The sequence below is a fragment of the Drosophila albomicans genome, chromosome 2L, assembly GCF_009650485.2.
Source record: "Drosophila albomicans strain 15112-1751.03 chromosome 2L, ASM965048v2, whole genome shotgun sequence".
In the NCBI taxonomy this organism is placed as follows: Eukaryota; Metazoa; Arthropoda; class Insecta; order Diptera; family Drosophilidae; genus Drosophila; species Drosophila albomicans.
Genome location: NC_047628.2, coordinates 25,199,864 through 25,220,314, shown reverse-complemented (window position 1 = coordinate 25,220,314; position 20,451 = coordinate 25,199,864). Strand labels below are relative to the sequence as shown.

The following is a 20,451-nucleotide window of genomic DNA, read 5'->3' as shown; positions in this document are numbered from 1 at the left end:
TACGTTTAGATGCATATATGTAGTTCATTTATTAGGTTTTGTTTTTATTTAAAAAATGTTTAACTTTAAATCATAAATCGTACGGATTAAAAAAGAAATTGTTTTACAATTAACAGTCAGTGTGTTTGTTTTTTTTTAATATTTTTTTTTTGTTTTTTTGCTTTACGTTTACATTTTCCATTACTTTAAACCTTGCTTTAACTATTTATGTATATTTCCTTGAATTAGTTATTAATTTTACCATTACTTATTTCAAATTGTTAAACATCACTTTTATTTTAATATAATTTCTTTTTTGTTTTTTTTTTAACTGTTTCTGCATGCAAAAAAAAGGGTTCTGGTATCTGGTAATAAACAAAAGATATATGTATAGGTGTGTAAGTATGCAATGTTCATAATAGTAATTAATTTATGTAATAATAATAATGATTTTTGCTTATAAAATTACATCAGGTGTTTTCTTAACTGCATTTACCAACAGATTTTTCAACATGTATGAATATATACACGCATAACTGTTTTTCTTTTCTTTTTTTCTCTAAGTTAGGTTAGGTCAAGAGCCTGCCTGATACGTTGTTGTTGTTGTATTTGTGGTTGCTGTTGTTGTTGCACTGCAGCAAAATAATTATTGTTTTTGTTCTTGTTTTTGCTGCTGCTGGTCTCTGCTGGAAAAAACACAGAAATTACAAATTACGAAAAATTACAAGCGGAAATGGATCGAAACTTCTTGCTCAACTGATTTTGTTCTCATCGTCTCCTGTTGCTCTGCTGGCCAAGTAAATTATTGCAACATACAATTTGTGATTTACACACACGCACACACATTCGCCTTCGCACACATACGCACAACATAGAGAAGAAGCAGCACAAAGCTGTGTTGCACTTTTGTTATTGTTATTAAATTAAATTAAAAGGAAAACAAAAGCATTTGTTTTTTTTTTCAAAATTTTCAAACGCTTTTCATACGTTTTTCACTTTACTTTGATGTTGTTTTTTTTTTACTGTGTATTTTTTGCATTTTTACGTTAGTTTTGTTATTGATTTCTTTTTTTTTAGTTTTTTAAGTTTATAATTATATAAAAAATTTAAGCATATGTTTTATTTGTAATTTTAAACGAAATATTAAATTAGGAATTTATGTTTGTAGGATTTGCTTGCTAAGTAAAAGTTGTAAAAATTAGACGAAAAACACTATGCAATAAATCACCGAAAAATAAAGTAAGGTATATATGTAAATATGTATGTATGTAATTGTATGTATATGGTAATCGTAAATGTGTCGCGTAATCAACAAATTAAAAATTACGTGTGTATATTGTAGTTGTAGTTTGTAATAGCAAAAAAACATTACTTCATATTTGTTTGTTGTATATAAATGTGTATAAATGTATCTATTAGATTATATATATATTATGTAAGGTATTTTTTTTGTGTTTATTTTGTAGGTTTTTAATGTTTAATATTTGTAATAATAAATTGTAAAATCGCAATAATAATCATTTAAAAATTAGTTTACTTGTTGGTTGTTGTTGTTGGTGGTCACATAAAAAATGATCATGTTTTGTGTAATTAAGAGTAAATAATATATATATGTAAAGTAATTAAAGATATATAAAATATTTATATATAATCAATAAAATATGCAATTCATTCTCATGTTGCTTTATGCGCATGTTGTGTGTGTGTTTCTTTCTGTATACAAATATATGTGCGCGCATGTGTGTGTGTTTGTGAGTAGAACACACACAACACACATATACACCAATTGTTGTTATTATTGTTATTGTTGCTGATCTTGCTGTTGTTGTTGTTGTTCTTGTCGTCTGCTTGGCAAACGATGAAAATTGAAAAAAATGTGCAACGCAACTCTAAGCATCGTTTCTTTTTACTTTCTTCTGGCTGTCAATCTCTATCTATTTTTGTATCGTTTTTTTTATGACTTTTTGTTTCCTATTCTGCTTTTTAACTGTAGTTTAAATTTACGTTTTGTTGTTGTTTAAATTTATGTATATATTTTATATATATAGATGTATATAAGTATGTATATAGCGTTTTTGTTTTTTCTTCTTTTCGTTTTCTAATTCTCTTTAATCTTTTCCGTTTCCTTTTATTTTAAATGTATATTTTGTTTAAGAGCGTTTCGTATTTTTTGTGATTTTTTTTGTTATGCTTTTAATCCTCATCCGCGATTATCGATAGTCGACAATCAATCATAATGTTTTTGTTTGTTATTTAGCGGTTCTCATATCTCTTCTTTTTAACTAAAAAATAATAATTCCAACACTATATAATTCTAGTTTCAAGTTCAACTTTCGCTTACATGCAAACGACATACGACATACGCTTATTAATTAAGGTTTCTTTATATATGTAGTTTAACTTTTAGCTAGTTGTTTATACTTTATTAAATGGTAAATTTATTAATTTTGTAACGTTTTCTTTCTTTCTCACTTTAGCGCCACAACCCCCGCAACAATTGTCCACTTCCACTTCCAATTTCCCGATTCCCGCGCCGTTGCTAAAACTCTGGCTAAGACAAGCGTGTTTTCCCCTACAATAATTACAATTAATTGTTTTTCCCTTTTGTAGCTTTTCCAAGACACGCTAACGCCTTGTCGCCAAAAGTGCTGGGCGGGGGAAGGGAAGGCAGAAAAGTTAGACTCGTTGGGGGACACGGCGCAAGTTCCATTTGTTGTTGCCAAGATGTTGTTGTTGTTGTTGTGTGTTTGTTGTAAATGTACAATTTCGAATTTGTATTTACTAATTTTAGTAATTAAGGGGATCTTTTTGTGTTTTAAATGTATTTTTTAATGTATAATTTCTTATAATTCCTTTCTTGTTTTGTATTTGTTTTTTTTTCCGTACACTTTTCTTTTGTGTCTAATTGGCTAAACTTTATACTTGTAAATCATTATGTTTAAATCTTCACATTTCTATTATTTTTTTCCTTTCTTATTTGTTGTTATTGAATAATGCATGTTTCTGCGGTTTTAGTTGGGTGTTGTTTTTGTTGTTTGTTAGTGTTAATATATGGGGGGATATATATAGGAGAAGGAAGGGCGTATGAGAAATGTTTTTGTTGTTGCTCTGAGTGTTCTTATTCTTCAGGTTGTTGTCTATGTTTTATGTTTATGATGTTTTTACATACTCATTGCTATAGAATATATATATTCATATATATATACTGTTGTTTTATACATATATCATCTATATATATATATAAACCTATGAACCTGCCTTGTTTTGCTAGGGTTTCTCTTTTGTTATTACTTTTAGCTGAATTCTTGAGTGTTGTTGTTGTGTGTATGTGTTGTGTAGCATATGTTTAAGTTATTACATTAATTAATTTCAACAACTGATCTCAAAATGAAAAATATGTATATGCTTTAAAAAAGGTTTAAACGAGAACAGACGACGCTTTAGCTTACAATTACCACCATCTTTTTGCCTTCTTCATCATTCACCTCTCTCTCTCTCCTTCTCTCGTTCTCTCTTTCTCTTGGGACCACGGACACGGAGACGGGGACACAGGCAGCTGCTTAAACGGCCTGTGAAGCGGCATACGGTGGCTGTGTGGAGCTATCGTTGCCATACGCTGACCTGGGACCTGCGCCATAATTGGAGGCACCCTCCTGTTTAACATAGTTGCTGTAATCGTAATCATAGCCGGATCCGTAGCCGCCATAATCGTATTCGGAGCCCGATTTCGAGGCCGAATTTCCGGGTCCAGTGCGCTGCATGTTGCCCACGGGGCCGGTGGTCGATGGTCCGCCAGCTGCCCAGGTCTGGGCACGAGAGTACATATCGGTGGCGGTGCCAGCGCCGGCACCAGGTGCCCCAGTTGGTCCAGCCGAATTGGGTGGCATATTCCATGAGTTCCAGGTACCGCCACCTGACGGACCCGACGGTGCTCCCGTCGATGTCGAGTTGTACATATCGTAGCCGCCATAGCCCTGCGTCTGCTGCGGTCCAGCGTAGTTCGACCACTGTGGAGGTGGTCCCTGGGGGCCTGGAGGTGCACCCCAGCCCTGGTAGGAGCCAGGTCCGCTATTGCCATAGCCATAGCCCTGCTGTTGAGGCGATGTGCCCCAGCCCTGGTATCCAGGCATCATGTTAGGCGCCCCAATGGGCATATTGAGTGGCGGACCACCCATCTGACCGTTCTGGCCCTGCATCATGTTGATGGGCGCATGATGAGGTCCCCAGTGGCTGCACTCGTTGCCCAGCTTGCCGTAACCACCTCCCACAGTGCTGTTGTTAGAGTTCTGTCCACCGGAACCGTCACGAGGCTCGGCCTTCTTAATTTCAACCTGCCAAAAAGCATACACGCAATATTAAGATCACGATCATCGGTAGATTACAAGACACTTAGCATTACTTAAAAACATAGAAATGCAACAATTATGGATAACTATCATTACTATTATCACAGGTAAGACTGTAATAGTTACTTCAAAAACGAACAGTCTTATAACATCAAAATCAAAATGGAATCAGAGTGATGTGGTGCATTGCCTTTACTGCTTAGTCAGCGAATATTTGAAACCTACAATTTCTACACGATGTTTAATCGCCTATAAATGCCCAAACCTTATTTAATACGTTAAAATTAGAGTTGAGTTATTCTCACACAAACCACAGTATTTATTTTAACCAGCTTGTGAGAGACGCGAACCAATCATAGGTTTCAAACATATTTTAATGGGCTACAGTAAATTTTATAACTTATAACCATCAGACTAATCATAATGAAAGTAATGCTTTATTACGTTATTACTTTAGATCGTAGCCAATATTTTTATCCAGTCTAAATATTGAGAATTACTTTGCAGCTCAATTTTATGTTCTGTTTCAGATAGTAAATGGTTTTAATTTGTAAAATTTTTGATGATTACGCACCTGCTTTCCATTCAAATTGATGTAACGCTCGTTGGTCACATGCTCCACAGAGGACTCCTCCTCGAAAGACAAGAATCCGAATCCACGAGATTTTTTCTTCTCCTGGTCGTACATGATGACCACTTCGGTAACCTTGCCATAACGGCCAAAGAACGTGCGCAGATCAGTCTCCGTAACGTTCGATGGCAGACCGCCAAGGAAGACCTTGTAGCCGCCACCCTTCTTGGGCTTCTGCAGCGTGCGTGGATTGCACGGCTTGGGATCGATGGTACGACCGTCGAGCGTATGCGGACCATTCTGCAGCACATGATTGACGTTCGTGGGATCGGCGAAGGTGACAAAGCCGAAGCCACGCGATCTACCGCTCTCGTTGTTCTTCATTACAACACAATCGATGATGTCGCCGAAGCGGCAGAAATAACGAGAGAGATTCTCTTGCGTTGTCTCCCAGGACAGGCCGCCAACAAAAAGTTTGCCCCTCTCGTCTTCTTCCATGATGTTGTTTTGATGGTTGTTGTGAGCTATTGCGCCGGGTATATTTTCAATAATTGACGTAATTTTGCTGCTGTTTATGTTACACTTGTGGACTTGAATTTCTTCTTCTGTTGTCGGTTGGTGTCTTGTTTTGTTGGTTTCTTTATCGCTTGTATACACTTTTCAATTTAACACTAGTTGCTGTTGTTTGATGCTTGTGTTGTTGTAGGGGTTGGTTTTAGTTGCCAAAGTTTTTTTTTTGTTTTTTTTGTATTATTTTTCAAAATAATTAAACAAAAGCCACGACGTTTACACGTAACTTTCTAATTATTAGATTAGGCCGTTTTTTATTTATGTGCCCAAGCGTTGTCCATTGTTGTTGTTGCGGAAGAGACATGAAATATATTGAAAGAGCACAAAAAGAAAAATACAAATAATCAGTAAAGACAGAAATACCAAGAGATAAAAGTAGATCTACATAAACTCTGGCCACATTCGACAAGAGAGAACGGATGACAGCAGCAAATCACGCACACACACACTCTCACATACACACTCTTATGTACTGTATATAACAAAGCAGCTAAAATAGGCACAAATAATTATGAAAGGCAGGTAAGCAGAGCCGTTGTCGTCGTCGGCGCGCTACTGACAGCAACCGGCCGGTATACATATGCACACACACATGTATGTGTGAATGGTTGTGTATGTCCGCTTTGCCTGTATCGTCGTCTAACTGCTTTTTGTACACGTTCACAAGTTGTTCGGCGTTTGCAACGCTCCGCTTGCTCTTGCATGTGGTCTTTAAGCACGCTGGTCGTATTATTGCCGTTTCCACACTCTCGATACGAGAAAATATTTTTTTGGAAATTGTTTTTCTTTTCGCTATATCACAACATGCGCTAAACGTCGTTGGCGTAGCGATGTCCCAGCTACAGCGTCATTCATTTCAACACACTCACACACCTACACACACATTTTACAAGTGTTGCCTATCGATGCCGTGAGAACAACGAACTTTTTTCTTTCAAAAGGTAGAAATGGTGAATAGAGCAAAAGGGCAACCATAAGCAAAGTGCCGGTTCACCACATTTTGCGCGCCATTTGTTACGTATTGCCAGACCTTTTATTGAAAGTCCGGTCGAAAGCAACAGCCTTGTATTTATATAGCACAATATATTGATAGCGTAAACAAATTAAAAGAATTACACTCAATAATAATAACACTGCGCTGCTACTTTCGCGAGACTGTAGTTCATACACAAAATGTGAATGTGTGCAAAGAAAAAAAATAACCATGTGGCAACGCCATGTGCTGAGGCTACGTCGTGAAAGCGAATGTAAAATGAAAAGAAAGATACAAAGAAGCAATGCCCTCAAAATGTACGTACATACGTTTGTATGTGCGTCAATGCTAATAAAACAGCGCAGCACACACAAAATAGAACACAACATTTTCACACTTCACACGTTTAACATAGTTGTTATTCCTATTATTATTTCATGTATTGCACATCAGTGAGGTATTTCGACCATTACATGAACTCAAAACAAACGCAATGAATTGCATGAAATATGAGAAATTCACCACGAACAGCAGCAGGCAGCGACGCCAGCGGCACAACGGCAGCAAAATACAAAAAAAAAAAAAAAAACAAAATGGAAGACTACTACTGACTGATGACGACTAAAATGCTTCAACAAAGAAATCTGAAGAGTTGACTTTTATGTAGTAGTAAAGGGTCAAAAAAAAACTTGGTTCAAATATCATTTGAAGAGAGAAACTTTTGCCACATGCACTTTTAACTTCTTTTTTTTAGATTTTTTTTTGCATTGGTATTTTAACGTTGACCGGCAAAGCGCGCACAATATAATCTACAGTATTCACTTGGCAGAAAGAAATTTGGATAAACTAATGCAGCATTTTCTTACTACGCAATTTTGAAAATTCGCATGATTTTTGTATTTTGCACCGCAATCTTTCGCTCGTTCATCCATACATACGCACACGCTGTCTATGTGTGTAATTTGTATTAATGTGTGAGCGTGTGTATGTATTCGAATGGCCGATGGTCTTGTGTACGTGTGTATGTATGCATGTGTTGGTGTGCGCTGTTATACATAGCATTTTTTGTATGTATAAAAATATGAAATTTTCCACTTTAATCAGAACTACTGCCAAACTATAACAATTTATTTGTTGCAATAAAAAACACAAACAATTTACGCCGCGCAAATTGTTCAATACTAGCGGCGTTGTAATTACACAAAGCAAAATCTGTTTGTACACCAAACCAGGTAGCTGCTGCTGTCGCACATTTAATTTTGGAAAGGCAGGCAGAGGCTTCGTTCGTTTTCGCCTTTTTTTTCTTTTTGTATAAAGCACCATAATTGTTATGTAAAATTTAGATTTGCATTGGTTTTCCATGCTTACCGTTTGTGCCAAGTGTTCGTCTGTGGTTTTTTAAAGATTTCGCACTGCAAATTCACTAAATTTAAGTGTTTTTTCCTTAAAAAACTAGCTTATAAATAATTGTATGATTTGATGCATACGATATATAACCTAACTTATGATAGAAAACTCGCCACCGCCACGTTTAATGGTGGTAGCCAGCGTGACCGTAAGTTCAATATTGAAATATACTGTTTTCTACCAAAAATATGAAGAATATACTGCGTGTGAGTGCCAAAGTAGCTATAAAATGGTAACACTGTTATTAGGAGGGAACCATTTGCGTTTATACCTACATATCATATTGCAACCCTTGAATTGTTAATCGATATGGTTAAACATAATTTAATATATTTTTGACATTTTTCAAATTAATAATTGTTTTGCTTTTAATAATGATGTTAAACCCACATTTTCTTTATTTTGTTGCTCTGCCGAAAATGTTTCGATAATAAGTTTCGATAACACACAACAAACAGCTGTCAGCTACATACGTATGTTTATTGTTTTTGTTTTCAGACTTGACTAAATTTAGATTTTAAATTTATTATTTTATTAATTAAAACAACGGTTTTATGAGAAGTATGGAACTTTTAAATACATCCCTAACTCCAGTGCGGTGTAAGTTGAAAAAGTATGCACGTTGTCAACCTATAACATCTAAAATTCCGTTGCAGTTGTCGATAGCCATCATCCGCAGTCTCCGGTTAAGCAGCAAGCGAATTTGGCCAATTGCAAGGCTCGTCTGGAATCCTTGGTAAAGGATATTACGGCAAACTATGCGAAATGGCAGTTGGCTCATCAGCGCGGCATCGCCTTGTGCTATGCCATTGAAGCGAAGAAGACCCGTTGCTTGGATAAACCCGATGAGGAGATTGGTTATTATCCGGATGAAATGGCATTGGCATGTGATAAATTAGCCTTGATTACCTCGATATTTGTGGATATCGTAAAGAACTCGCACGAGATTCTGCGACAATTGCGTACACTCGTCAAAGCAGCCGGCACCGCATCAAATGTCATTTTCTATCGCACATGGAAGCTGCAGCATTTTGTAGCTTTTATGGAGGAACTATTAAATCGCTATGGCAGGGAGTCGATGGTCAAGCAGCAAGTGATGCGTGAGTACTATATAGTGCATAGAATCGGTCTGTAATTAATACTGTACTTCACATTTCTAGAGAACATTGCCCACTGCACGCAAAGAAGCAAACTTATTGCATATACAACAGCATGGGAGTTTCCGGATCATGTGGACGCCTATGTGGATTTGGTCTTTCGATTGCTTGCAGAGGAGGTGAAAGAAACCTAACAATAATCTAATAATTACAATGTTTTAGTTTTAAATAGTATATATGTATATTAAATTTTAATTAAGAGAGATTCCAACTTGTTTCTTGAAGAACGCCGAGTAATGTGAACGCAATGGAAAGGATGCATAACAGAGAGACAAGTTTTGGTAGTATAATAGGTATTAATGTAGGGAGGTTTCAGCGGAATTTGTGGTTCTCCAGATGGTAATAGTCTAAAAATAGTTGAGTAAATCTTTGTAATGAGAACACATTGGCCAAATTAACAATGGATTGATTATTTAAATGCATTAATAGTATTTAAGTACTTAAATAGTAAATGGAATGCCTTAGATTTTAAGCGACACCTTCTTTGTTGTTGTCCATTAGTAGTAAACCGAAGTATTTACGCAATTTGTGGAAATGCTTACAGTCTAACAAATGCAATAATGGTGGATAAATACTTAATATGCGGAATATTTTTAAATCTTCAACGACATGTCCAAGTTAGGACTGTGGCTGCATTTTGACCACCACCAGAACCAGGCACAGGCGGTTCCCAAAGCTATGGCTGTGTAGTATAAGATCTTCAGGTTTTTTTCTTTAGTTGGTGCTGCGTTTTCGTTTTGGATCTTCTGGCGATGCTCCATCGTTAACTGTTCCAGTTTGCGCAAATCCTTAGCCAACTCATCGGAGATGCTCTGCACACTGTTCAACGCGTCCAAGGCAAAGCGACTAGCATAACTTTTATCGCCCACAATCACATCTTCCGGTGGCATCATGCGCAGCTTGTAATTGGTGGCGGCTAGCGAAGACCGCAAGTAGCTAAGATGGCTGGCAGCATGACTAACAATCTGATTGTTATAACCCTGCGCTTCGTTAGTGTTGCAAATGTACTCGTAACTGGGATCCTGGTTGGGCATGTCCGCAAACATTTCAATCAGTTCGTTGCGTTCTTTGCTCGATGCGAAGCCAAACAATTGCAGATCTTCATCTGTTAGCGAGCTTAGGTCACGGAAATTGATGCTCTCCTCCAGCAGTTCCTTCGCCTGTGCTGCACTACGGTGACTCGTTGTCGCGGACAGTAGGCTAGCGATTGTCTCGTGTTCCCTTCGCAAGTTCTGCTTGGGTTGCGCATGCAACCAAGGACGACGTTCGTTGCCCAAAAAAGCACCGTCGAGTTCTTGTTGTTGGGTGCGCGTTTGAAAGTCTTTGTTGGCGCCAAACTGTACAGCCGACGGTCCGCGGGACAAGTTTAACAATGGCACATTGTCAGAAGACATTTTTATGAACACTAATACTTTTTTATTTTCTTTAATTGAATTACAAGTGCTGTGTTTGAACCAATAATAAATGTATCATCACAGTTATCGATCAATTTGCATAGCAAGCAATAAGTGCATTGCTACCGTTATCGCTTATCGAAAATCCGTGCGCGCGATGCAATTAGGGTGAACATTTTTATTCTATAACAGATATGTGATTTAAAGCTGGCAAGAAATGTTTGCACTTCGCATTATATTAAATTAATAATAAATATATTTTGTTTACAAACATAAAAGTAAAATTATGCACAATAGACAGCGTACAACAATTCTGGGTTTCTTCAATTGATCGTTTAATGTTATAACGTCGTTTTAGTCGATGTATATATTCGAATAATCCAATTTAAATCGTTTTTAAACAAAAATTTTATTGAGTACTGAATGTATTCAAAACAAATTCCTTTATTTTTGTTTTGCCAAATTTAATTGTTTTATTTTATGTAACAAATTATCATAAAAACGAAGCCTAAGTCTAACTATCTTTTTTGTCAGCTGCGGGAGCTGGCCTATAAATTGGAGTGCTGCTTGTGGCCGCTGCCTTTAACTTTTCCATAAACAGCGCTTTCTTTTTTTCATCCACAGTCAACTGAGTTGGTGATCCAGATGCTCGAATCCTCTCGATTTTCTCGGCGCTAGGTTCAGTGAGCAGCATCAAGCCGTAGCCCATGCCACCGAAACCAATGAGCCACAGCACAGACTTGACATAAGGATTGCTGTACATTTTAAAATTTATTCTCTCCTATCGTTATTGAATTTGGCCGCTTGAGAGCTCCAATAATTTGCGTCCGTTTGCCTAATATTGCTGTCGCCGACAATCTCACCGATTTTGTAGTAATAATCCAGTGCAAAGGGATACTTTTCGTTGATATATTGGCGGAATTCTGTAAAAGAAAATAGATTAAATTTCAGTTGCAGCCGGCCAGCTTATATAAAATGTATGTGGTGCTCACCTTGGTCCGTGTTCATGCGATAGTAAAGTCCGTAGCTGGCTGCAAAGCAGACGGCTTCGAGTACAAAAAGTGTTTTGGCGCTACCCTTAATGAATTTCCAAATCGCTGGCTTGGGCGTCTTTGGCAGCATGGCAAATTAAAAATAAATTTAATTTAACACGTTTAAAATAACATATAATTTTATTTAGATAAATTCAGACGTTTGTCTTCTTCTTACTTAATATAGTGCTTTCTGTTATTTGTCAGGGTGTAACCAGTCACATTTATAAAATATACTATTTATTGCTAATGGGATTAACCGAGAATTGGCAGTTGGTTACACGGCTGTAAAGATACAAGAAGGCGCTTCAATTTAAATTTACAAAGATCTTGACGGCATCTCTAACATTTTTTCTCTATTAGAGTGTTCTTCTCCCACCAATTCGATGTAGGATAGTAATTCATTAATACCAAAAATAATCTTATTTTATATTTATTTATACACAAAAGTTATTTCGAAATTGCGTGCTAATAAATCGTTCTACGTGATAGCAATAATATCGATATGTGCAAGCATAATTATTTTGGAAGGTTACACTTGACGTCCAAATAATCAACAGGTTATTTCAAACTTAAGTCAGTTCATAAAATGAGCTTTTAATAATTAAAATAACTTTCAAATAATAATTAAATTGTATATTAATTTTAATAACAACTAGACACCAAACAGGTTCTTGGCATTTTTTATGACGTATGTATGTATGTTGTTGCGCAAAGCACAACGATAGGCAGCAAATTGTGGCGGTGGGGGATTGTCGATTGTTGTGAATTATCGGCCAATCGGTAAGCAATACGTAACAAGAGTAAAGAGTAGAAGTAAAACAGGGGAACGAACGTGCTGCTTTCAACGCAATCGCAGCGGCAGCAGAAGCAGCGACATAAAGAAATAAAGGCAGCGCAGCAGCCATCTCAGCTAGCATAAAACCTATATAAACAACGAGCTCTGTCGAACGCGCCACAAACGTGCTGAAGCCGCTCAAGTGACAACAACACTGTGTGAAAGATCCAATAACAATAACAATAACAATACCAACCAACAACATCAACAGCAAGCAATCAAATAAAATTACCGGTAGATTGAAAGAAAGAACTGCACAAAGAATCAAAAACAAAAATGCAATCGATGGCAAAGCAATCAATGCGCGCCCTGCCGCAGATGGGCAAACAAGGTGTGTGTCTCTTTAAGCGTGTGTGTAGTGTGGGTGTTGATCTATCTCAATAATTAATCGATTTTTGTTATCGTTTTTTAAATACTCGCAGTGAGCTACTTGTCCACAAGCAGCGCCTGGCGTGCAGCTGGCGGGGGCGGCAACGAGAGCGTTGTGGAGATTAAGGAACCCAAGACACCTACCGAAAAGTTCATGGCCTTCCAAAAGAAACTGCGCGCCAAGACGCCACTCGGCAAATTGGACGAATTCTCGCGTCATCCGTATCAGGAGAAGGAGCCACTGAAGCCATGGCCAAATGCAACAAATCCCTATACGGGCGAAATTGGCGGACCCGCTGGACCGGAGCCAACGCGTTATGGCGACTGGGAGCGCAAAGGACGCGTCTCTGATTTCTAGTCCCCTTCTCAGTTGAAGTTCCTTAGTTTCATAGTTAGGCCGTTATATCAAATGTTAGATTTAAGCTTAACAACCAAAACAAAACAAATTGTATACTCCAAGTTTAATTAATGTATTTGTATATGTATAAAATAGGAATAAAAAATACTATTTAAAGAACAATTTTTATTTAACTTGTTGCTCCATTATGTCGCTGACCAAACGCTCGCTGAGCTGCCACAATTGTTGCTGCAGCGCAACGCACTTGGACAACTTGCTGGGCTCGCAGAAATAGCAGTTGTTGAAGTACAGACCCGACAAACCCGTCAGCTCGTTGGCTGTGGCACAATAAATGCTTGTAGCAGCCGCTTGTTGCTGCATGAAAGGGCCAAAGTAAATAATTATCAGTGAAAGTCTTAAAAATTTAATGGGTTCACTTACCAGGGACTTGGTAAAGGGTCGCACTATAGCAAAAAGCAGACGATAAAACCAATAATTACGCGACAGTTGGGTGGACACCATGTTGCCAGGATGCAGCGAGAAGACCGAGATGCCTCTTTGCTTCCAGCGCTAAAAAGGGAGAAGAAAATGTGAGTCAGCTAAGGAGACAGTAAGATAACCGGCAAAAATTGAATATATGTATTTATAAAATAAACACGACTTCTCCACGTGATTGCAAACAGATTAAATTGATATTTTTTTCTTGAATAATTTTCAAATTTATTTAACGATCATTAACCGGTAAATGAACAAACAACTTCAGTTAAATTAAAGTTAGATTCATTTGATTTATGAGTGTATTTTTTTCAATAAATAAATGTATTTGTAAACAATACTATATATTAATTGCCTAATCAGAAAAGGTCAAAGGTTATACTCTTATATTATCACCCACACATGTGTTTTATATATGTAAATGTAAATAACCATTGGATTGCTGAAACTTTACAAATTTGTTTTTATGGATCGTACTTAATTTAAATAAATTGCTCTGCATTAATTATAAAACAAATGTTTCTTAATAACTGTCAAATTTATTGAATAATCATAAATAATGAAACACCGATCAGAAAAAGTTATCTTAAATTACATATATTTAATGCACGTGATTAATGCTTTATTAATAATTTACAAATTTATTGAATTGAAATGATGAAATCCCGATCAGAAAATAATCAGTTTTTTAAAAGTGATAGTTTATTTTCAAAACCAAATGAATATCAGTAACAAAAATTAAATTTTGATTTAAAAAAAATTGGGTCAATTCAATGGGTGCAGGGATAAGGGGAAGAGGAGAGGACATGGATGACTCACCTGTGCAAGCTCCTGAGCGAAGAGCACATTGCATAGCTTAACATTGTTGTATGCCATCATGCTCCAATACTTGTCCGCGGGGGGTGACAAATGCTGTAGTGTTAGATTCTCCACTGGCAGATTGGCAAATCTAGAAGGAAGAGTGAACGAGAGAGGGCATCAAAGGGATGTGGGAAGTGGCGAATCAAGTTTATTTTAAGACGCAGTTCTGTGTGTTGTTTTGATATTTGTTGTGCTTTTGCTGTACATCGTAAATAGCCGGCTCAACACACACATACTATCAAACAAAACAAAAATACATATATTTACATATGTGTGTGTGCACATAGCTTTATGCAGTGAAACCCACCATTGTGGTGGACTTTGCACCCGCCGATGGGACGCAAACAAGTCTTGATTGGCTCTGACATTGTTGTTGTTTTTGTTATTCTTGCTGTGCTCTTTGTGGTTGTTATTTGTTGTTGTTACTGTTTCTCGGCGCTCGTTAATGAGATGCAAGAGACGAGAGAATCCATGAAAAAAGTTCAGGCCACAACTGTGACTAAGGCGCCTACACACAGCAGACAAAGTGACAAAGACAGAAACATAAACAATGGCAATAACAATGCTCCCTTTCGCACTTGGCCCTAGATAAACTTCCTACTGTCTACAAGTGTTTCTTTGTTTACAGAGCAAGCGCGAGTCGTGTAAGCCGAGTTTATTTGGCGTTACATTTGAAAGCGCGCAATAAATGGACTTTAGATGTGTTTTTGTGTTTTTACCGTCCTAGTTAACGCACACTAACGCACAGCTGCATAAATGTGTGTGTGTGTGTGTGTGTGTATGTGTATGATAACGTACGTTGCAAAAACTCATGCAAATTAATATTAATTAATTTCTACTTCTTGTTAATACCGCCCCCTCACCCCATCCCTCTCTGCTGTGATAAATGTGTTTTGATGTCGAAGCTACCGGATTGCTGACTATACAAAAATCTTGTACAATTTTGGCATCAATCTTTAATTTATTCTACAATAATGTGTACACATACTATAAATTCAGTTAAATTGCTTATTTTTATGATCATCAGAGTGCACTTCGTTATCCATTGTTCTTTCCCCAGATAATACAAAGCCATTAACGAAATTTAAATAAAATTCTCAGATTTATAAATACGTATTTAAAACATTGTTGTTGTTGATTTGGCCTTCAAACCCCGTTGCCGGCAATTTAATTATCGCCGCAAACTCCTTCAACGCCGTTAAGATGACCCCAATTTAAACATGGCGACATTCATCATACATATCTGGCCGCATAGTGAGTGATAGATAGATAAACAAACTTAAAAGTGTAGTTTATGGCATACATGACTTTTGGCGAGTAGTACGTTCGATTGGTGGCGCACGCGACTTTTGCTGCATGCTACAAATGATTTCACGAGATACACAGCAGATACAACAAAAAAAAAATCGAGTACTACGTGATGAAAACAACGAACACAAGAGAAGCGGCAGAGCAACACAGCTGCAAAAAGACATTGTACAACAACAAACCACCTCCAGCAATATCAAAACAACAACACAACTACAACTTCAGTTCAATTACGTTTTATGCTTCGTTCGTCGCTTCACGCGAGTTTCGTTGATTTACAATGTGTGTGTACAGTGTGCGTAAACAATGGTGTGGTCAACGAACACAGCTGGCAAGCAGCCAGATGTGCGTTTTTAATGAACTGTGGGACACTGTGCATGTGCGGCAGCACGTGAGTTGCGCCTATGAGCGTTTGTGTGAGTGCGGGTGTGCGTTTTCTACTGTTATCAGTGGAATTCAATATGCGTGTTTAAGTAAATAACTCAGTTTCTGCACAACAAAGAAGAAGACAAAAGAACTAGTTATTCATGAAGAGATAAAGTGACTCATTCAAAATATCTTAAACTCATTTGAATGTACAGTAAATAATACAATTGTGACGCAAACGGAAAATACATATTATTATTTTTCAAAGTGAAGTTCAATTTCGAGTATCGTCGCCTTGGAATTCAAGATTAAACATTAATGAGAGATGCTACAAGGTCACCAATTGAAGAATAATCATTACTCCGTAATGTGTATCAGGTACTGTACATTTTTTTGTTTTCTTTAATCTCAACAAATTTTGGTTGTCGTTTGACCGCAATTATTATTTATGTATTTGTGCGAGTGTGTGTGGGTCCAAATTCCCAACAAGCAAGTATTTCTCTTTGGACTGTACGCATTTGCTATTAATAGTTTGTGTTTGAATACAAACGCATCGACGAAAGCGCAAAGCGATAGCCGGTCAGACAGACAGTCCAAAGTCCAAGCATTCAAAGTGCAATAAACTTGTACAAAAAAAATTATTTGCGAACGCAATTTGAATGTAGATTGCAATAGTTTCGCAGGGGGGAACAAAGTTGCCGGGCTTTTGGAATTCAAAATAGAAAGAGCTTTCATTAAAAGCTGTTTCCAAAATATACCAAAGTACTTAAAATTTGGTTACTCTGCATTGATTATTTTGGTATATTTTTATATATATCTTCTTTTCGTAGCGAATATTGTTTTACTATTGAGTGTCTTTCGCCTACTGATTAGATTTCCGTTACAAATTTTGTTTCGCTACTATTCAAATACAGTAGAGTCCAACGGACTCAAATATTGGGCTTGCTTATTGATGAGAGTATAAGAATGGCAACAGTATGCAAATATAAGAACTGGTACTGTGTGCAAGTATAAGGCATGGGGGTATAAGAAGTCAGTTGTATAAGAGTATAAGGGACGTTACTGTAACTTACCTGTGTGATTCGGAGGATAACACCACAATGCGTGTGTTATGATCGAACAGTGACTCCAATTGCAATGTGAGATGGAAATGTGATAGATGACACACCTGGAATGTTGTCTCGAGACCATCAATAGTTTTCGAATGGGGTAAAGCAAAGACTCCAGCATTCAGTATAAGATAATCAATGTGACTGACGCTCTGCTTGATGTGTGTCACGAACTGTTGCACGGCATGCAGTGATCCCAGATCCAGTGGCACTGCACGGCATCTGGAACGCGCTGCTGGACGTTCTTGAGCAATGCGATCGATGGCCTCGTTGGCAGAGGCCACATTACGGCAGGCGAAGATCACCTCACAACCATGCAGAGCCAGGGAACGTGCAGTTTCAAAGCCAATGCCACAGTTTGCGCCCGTGATGAGCGCCACACGGCCATGCAAATCCTTGCCATGTAACACTTGCAGTGCTGCCGTGCAGGAATCGAATCTCTGACGCACTTGCGCCACATTCAACGTTGGCTCCTCCACGGCAAATGCCAGGCGGGGATCAATGTTGGTGCGCTGCTGTGTCTCCTTGTTGAGGAACATGTAACGTTTGCTGCTCTCATCAAAGTAGCGTTCCCAGCCCAGCGGCAGTTCTCCAGTGATGCGCTTGGAGCGTCCCGTTCTCGGGTGTGTCCATTGCGTTGTTTTGCTTTGCTGGCTGTAATAAAAAAATTTAATGAACTTTGCATTGAGATACTGCGGTTTCCATGTTTCGTACTTCACGTAGCAGACGACGCCGTCGTCAGAGGCTCGCTCCTCCCACCCGGGTGGCAGCTCGTCCTCCGAATCCGAATCTGGCAATGACATCATTTTGTAGGCAAATTATTTTTAATGTTCTTAACTGGCTTAAAAGTGAAAATTGTTTATCTATGCTGCAGTAGAAGTTTGTAGTATAAGACTAACAGCTGGCCGGGTTGCCATTCACAGCATGAAGCACACGACTGCCATTCACATGCTGTGAGCAAATTTATCGATAACTAACCCGCTTAGTTCAAAAAGCCAAACAATGCAACATATAAAATAAAATAAATAATTTAATGTATTTACAGTACTTATAAACTTTAATTACAACTTAATTTATTAACAATTATACAATAATAGCAAACCAGTTAGCTTATACAGCACTAGTCGCTCCTCTGGCTGTGGGCGGCTCATTAATAATGCCATAGAACAATGGCACCTTTGTCAGATCGTGACGCACCAAGATGATGAATGGCGTTTCCGCGCGAAACACGATTTCCGGTCCACTCTTTTTCAAAATCGCAACCGAAGCGGCCGCAGCCTCAGTTCCCTGCTCATTGACCACAAAGTCTACTTTGTGGAGAACGTCCGACACAATGAGATCAGAGGGTGGCGTTGGCTGCGATTGCGCTTGAGCATGGGCAGCCTGACGCTGTGCCTCCAGATTGTATAAGCTGGCCAAGCCATTGGCGGAGGACTGCGTGCGATCCTCGGTCCTTGCTGATCTCGAACCCGGCGAGGCAATCAGAGATAAATCACTTTGCAACGGACTAAAGATGCCATTGACGCCCATGGCCTGGAGTATGGGACTCAGTTTAAAGGCTTCGGTCAGATGCATCTTAGGGAACGCCAAGATGGTCGAACGTCTGGTCATTTGACTGATCATCTGCTCAATGGCATCCGCTGTCAAACGCTGCTGAAGTGCAGCCAGCTGCTCGACCGACGAACGCAACGGCTGAATGATGTACATGGTGGTCAGATTGCCATGATACGGCAGACCGACAATGCGACAACTGAGCTGTGGATCCTCGTGGTATGGAAAAGCGCCTGCGCTAACCATCATTTCCACGGGCAGCACAGGTTGATTGCCCTCGCCATTGGGATAGAAGTTATCCACCTTGGTGGCGCCCTGCACAAAGTCAATCTCCCACATGGCCTTGAAGTAAAGCGCATTGGCCAGAATGATGCGTGTGCTCTCGGGCAAATCCTCGGTGAGGATAAATGGAATTTTACCCCGTGTATGTTGGTCCACAAACGAGTTGACGGCATACTTGGCCGACGCTGGCTGTCGCTCAAAGTCCACCTCCTGCAGCTCTGAATTGTAAACCTGAGTGATGGCTTGTCTGGAAGAGCAGAGAGGAATGTTATAGCCGGAAGTAATCAAAGGGGAATTCCTGAGTGTGACTCACCTGTAGTCGGGATTGAGACTGTAGCCACGCTGCAAGAACAAACCGTTGGCAATGTGTACCTCCATCAGGGCGCTGCGATTGCGGGGATAATTCCTCAAACTTTTGCGCACACTATCGCTGTGCCAATTGTCCAGTTGACGCACTGGGGAAGTTGTTGCCTTGGTGGGCTGTTGGATATCGCGCATCATTAGGCCAAACTGCTGATGAAATTGCACCACATCGCTTTGGCCAAAGAGTTGGCTTAACTCGGAGTAACTGCGCCCCTTGGCGCCCAGTAGAATTAACGCCAATGCGGATGCGATGCTTAGCGGTGAGAAGATCGTTGTCTTGTGGTAGTTGATGCCAATTTGCTGCGATAGATTCTGCGCAAAGCTGAGCAGATTGCGTGCTATCTGATCGGAGGCAACAACATCCACTTTATCACCTGCTGCTGCTCCACCAAGGGCAGCTGTAGGCGCGCGGCGAGGAGGCGGAAGGCTAGCGACAAGGCCAGGCGATACGAGTTGAGGAGGGGATGGAATTGCGGCCATAGATGGCGCTGCTACTGGCAAGGGTGGATATGATTGCGATGGTGCGCTGTATTGCCCTCCTCCAGCAGATGGCGCCGCTTGCGCAAATGAACCTCCTCCAGCAGATGGCGTCGCTTGCGCAAGTGGACCTCCGCCAGCAGATGGCGTCGCTTGCGCAAATGGACCTCCGCCTGAAGATGGCGCCGCTTGTGCAAATGGACCTCCGCCTGAAGATGGTGCTGCTTGTGCGAAAGGCCCGCCTCCAGGTGACACTCTATGCGAGAATAGTCCTCCACCCGCAGATTGCCCTGCTTGCGCAAACGGACCTCCCCCAGACGGCCTCGATATCAAGGTGGGCCACGGTGTCGATGAATGCGCTGCGTCAGTCTCAGCATAGAATTGCTGAAGCTCGGCCTGATTTTGTGGACTGCGTATATCGGACCAGAGTTTGTCACAATGCCCAGTGGCAAACAGCAGGCTATAGGCAATGAAGGTCAACAGGGCACCGCACCGCAACATTTCTAGTGTTTATGCTTATCGCTTTTCGATGTAAATACAACACATACAAAATGTATGTGTGCGTGTGTGTGTGTATGTGTGTGTAGGCGAGACGCACGAAAAATAGGGAAACGGCTTAACGATTGAAGTTCAACTGAGCTCATCATTCTCAACGCAATCGCATTTA

At 39.2% G+C, this 20,451-nt stretch overlaps 8 protein-coding genes across 11 annotated transcripts; 2 read left to right on the top strand and 6 right to left on the bottom strand.

The window, feature by feature from the left end:
* Positions 1-987: 987 nt before the first annotated feature.
* LOC117564723 (heterogeneous nuclear ribonucleoprotein 27C) lies at positions 988-7,970 on the bottom strand. The gene is made up of 3 exons (XM_034243605.2): positions 7,808-7,970; positions 4,900-5,696; positions 988-4,310 (listed from the first exon to the last, which is right to left on the bottom strand). Exons 2-3 carry the CDS (start codon positions 5,392-5,394, stop codon positions 3,540-3,542), a joined length of 1,266 nt encoding a protein of 421 aa, XP_034099496.1. The 5' UTR covers positions 5,395-5,696; positions 7,808-7,970; the 3' UTR covers positions 988-3,539.
* A 310-nt stretch (positions 7,971-8,280) lies between these two features.
* Positions 8,281-9,208, top strand: LOC117564732 (uncharacterized). Its single transcript, XM_034243619.2, has 3 exons — positions 8,281-8,446; positions 8,503-8,946; positions 9,007-9,208. Exons 1-3 carry the CDS (start codon positions 8,401-8,403, stop codon positions 9,135-9,137), a joined length of 621 nt encoding a protein of 206 aa, XP_034099510.1. The 5' UTR covers positions 8,281-8,400; the 3' UTR covers positions 9,138-9,208.
* On the bottom strand, positions 9,202-10,485 carry LOC117564730 (uncharacterized). The gene has a single exon (XM_034243617.2). The coding sequence runs from the start codon at positions 10,395-10,397 to the stop codon at positions 9,597-9,599; it is 801 nt and encodes a 266-aa protein (XP_034099508.1). The 5' UTR covers positions 10,398-10,485; the 3' UTR covers positions 9,202-9,596.
* Positions 10,486-10,822: 337 nt separating this feature from the next.
* LOC117564737 (uncharacterized) lies at positions 10,823-11,160 on the bottom strand. Its single transcript, XM_034243625.2, has one exon. The coding sequence runs from the start codon at positions 11,158-11,160 to the stop codon at positions 10,912-10,914; it is 249 nt and encodes an 82-aa protein (XP_034099516.1). The 3' UTR covers positions 10,823-10,911.
* An 8-nt stretch (positions 11,161-11,168) lies between these two features.
* Positions 11,169-11,625, bottom strand: LOC117564736 (protein CEBPZOS). The gene is made up of 2 exons (XM_034243624.2): positions 11,390-11,625; positions 11,169-11,320 (listed from the first exon to the last, which is right to left on the bottom strand). Exons 1-2 carry the CDS (start codon positions 11,517-11,519, stop codon positions 11,169-11,171), a joined length of 282 nt encoding a protein of 93 aa, XP_034099515.1. The 5' UTR covers positions 11,520-11,625.
* Positions 11,626-12,381: 756 nt separating this feature from the next.
* Positions 12,382-13,155, top strand: LOC117564734 (succinate dehydrogenase assembly factor 4, mitochondrial). Its single transcript, XM_034243621.2, has 2 exons — positions 12,382-12,597; positions 12,689-13,155. Exons 1-2 carry the CDS (start codon positions 12,543-12,545, stop codon positions 12,991-12,993), a joined length of 360 nt encoding a protein of 119 aa, XP_034099512.1. The 5' UTR covers positions 12,382-12,542; the 3' UTR covers positions 12,994-13,155.
* Positions 13,149-17,988, bottom strand: LOC117564724 (WW domain-containing oxidoreductase). The gene is made up of 5 exons (XM_034243606.2): positions 17,826-17,988; positions 17,076-17,765; positions 14,287-14,416; positions 13,414-13,542; positions 13,149-13,347 (listed from the first exon to the last, which is right to left on the bottom strand). Exons 1-5 carry the CDS (start codon positions 17,915-17,917, stop codon positions 13,159-13,161), a joined length of 1,230 nt encoding a protein of 409 aa, XP_034099497.1. The 5' UTR covers positions 17,918-17,988; the 3' UTR covers positions 13,149-13,158.
* A 135-nt stretch (positions 17,989-18,123) lies between these two features.
* Positions 18,124-20,426, bottom strand: LOC117564716 (serine protease inhibitor 28Dc-like). 4 transcript variants are annotated; one of them, XM_052002962.1, is made up of 3 exons: positions 19,880-20,426; positions 19,258-19,843; positions 18,124-19,191 (listed from the first exon to the last, which is right to left on the bottom strand). In XM_052002962.1, exons 1-3 carry the CDS (start codon positions 20,283-20,285, stop codon positions 18,222-18,224), a joined length of 1,962 nt encoding a protein of 653 aa, XP_051858922.1. In that variant the 5' UTR covers positions 20,286-20,426; the 3' UTR covers positions 18,124-18,221. The 4 variants fall into 4 exon arrangements, with proteins under 4 accessions (XP_051858922.1, XP_051858923.1, XP_034099490.1 ...); XM_052002963.1 differs by having other exon boundaries at positions 19,916-20,426; XM_034243599.2 differs by having other exon boundaries at positions 19,258-19,879; positions 19,916-20,425.
* Positions 20,427-20,451: the final 25 nt, after the last annotated feature.

What these genes read in the sequence shown, in the direction of transcription:
- LOC117564723 (XM_034243605.2), bottom strand. Translation starts at nt 5,394, where the DNA reads ATGGAAGAAGACGAGAGGGGCAAACTTTTTGTTGGCGGCCTGTCCTGG. An exon ending in TCAATTTGAATGGAAAGCAG is followed by an intron (nt 4,311 to 4,899) that starts GTGCGTAATCAT and finishes GCTTTTTGGCAG; the next exon opens with GTTGAAATTAAGAAGGCCGA.
- LOC117564732 (XM_034243619.2), top strand. Translation starts at nt 8,401, where the DNA reads ATGAGAAGTATGGAACTTTTAAATACATCCCTAACTCCAGTGCGGT. An exon ending in ATCCCTAACTCCAGTGCGGT is followed by an intron (nt 8,447 to 8,502) that starts GTAAGTTGAAAA and finishes ATTCCGTTGCAG; the next exon opens with TTGTCGATAGCCATCATCCG. An exon ending in GGTCAAGCAGCAAGTGATGC is followed by an intron (nt 8,947 to 9,006) that starts GTGAGTACTATA and finishes TCACATTTCTAG; the next exon opens with AGAACATTGCCCACTGCACG.
- LOC117564730 (XM_034243617.2), bottom strand. Translation starts at nt 10,397, where the DNA reads ATGTCTTCTGACAATGTGCCATTGTTAAACTTGTCCCGCGGACCGTCG.
- LOC117564737 (XM_034243625.2), bottom strand. Translation starts at nt 11,160, where the DNA reads ATGTACAGCAATCCTTATGTCAAGTCTGTGCTGTGGCTCATTGGTTTC.
- LOC117564736 (XM_034243624.2), bottom strand. Translation starts at nt 11,519, where the DNA reads ATGCTGCCAAAGACGCCCAAGCCAGCGATTTGGAAATTCATTAAGGGT. An exon ending in TCGCATGAACACGGACCAAG is followed by an intron (nt 11,321 to 11,389) that starts GTGAGCACCACA and finishes TTTCTTTTACAG; the next exon opens with AATTCCGCCAATATATCAAC.
- LOC117564734 (XM_034243621.2), top strand. Translation starts at nt 12,543, where the DNA reads ATGCAATCGATGGCAAAGCAATCAATGCGCGCCCTGCCGCAGATGGGC. An exon ending in GCCGCAGATGGGCAAACAAG is followed by an intron (nt 12,598 to 12,688) that starts GTGTGTGTCTCT and finishes AAATACTCGCAG; the next exon opens with TGAGCTACTTGTCCACAAGC.
- LOC117564724 (XM_034243606.2), bottom strand. Translation starts at nt 17,917, where the DNA reads ATGATGTCATTGCCAGATTCGGATTCGGAGGACGAGCTGCCACCCGGG. An exon ending in TTATCCTCCGAATCACACAG is followed by an intron (nt 14,417 to 17,075) that starts GTAAGTTACAGT and finishes TCTTCCTTCTAG; the next exon opens with ATTTGCCAATCTGCCAGTGG. An exon ending in GACCCTTTACCAAGTCCCTG is followed by an intron (nt 13,348 to 13,413) that starts GTAAGTGAACCC and finishes CCTTTCATGCAG; the next exon opens with CAACAAGCGGCTGCTACAAG.
- LOC117564716 (XM_034243598.2), bottom strand. Translation starts at nt 20,285, where the DNA reads ATGTTGCGGTGCGGTGCCCTGTTGACCTTCATTGCCTATAGCCTGCTG. An exon ending in AGTCTCAATCCCGACTACAG is followed by an intron (nt 19,192 to 19,257) that starts GTGAGTCACACT and finishes CTGCTCTTCCAG; the next exon opens with ACAAGCCATCACTCAGGTTT.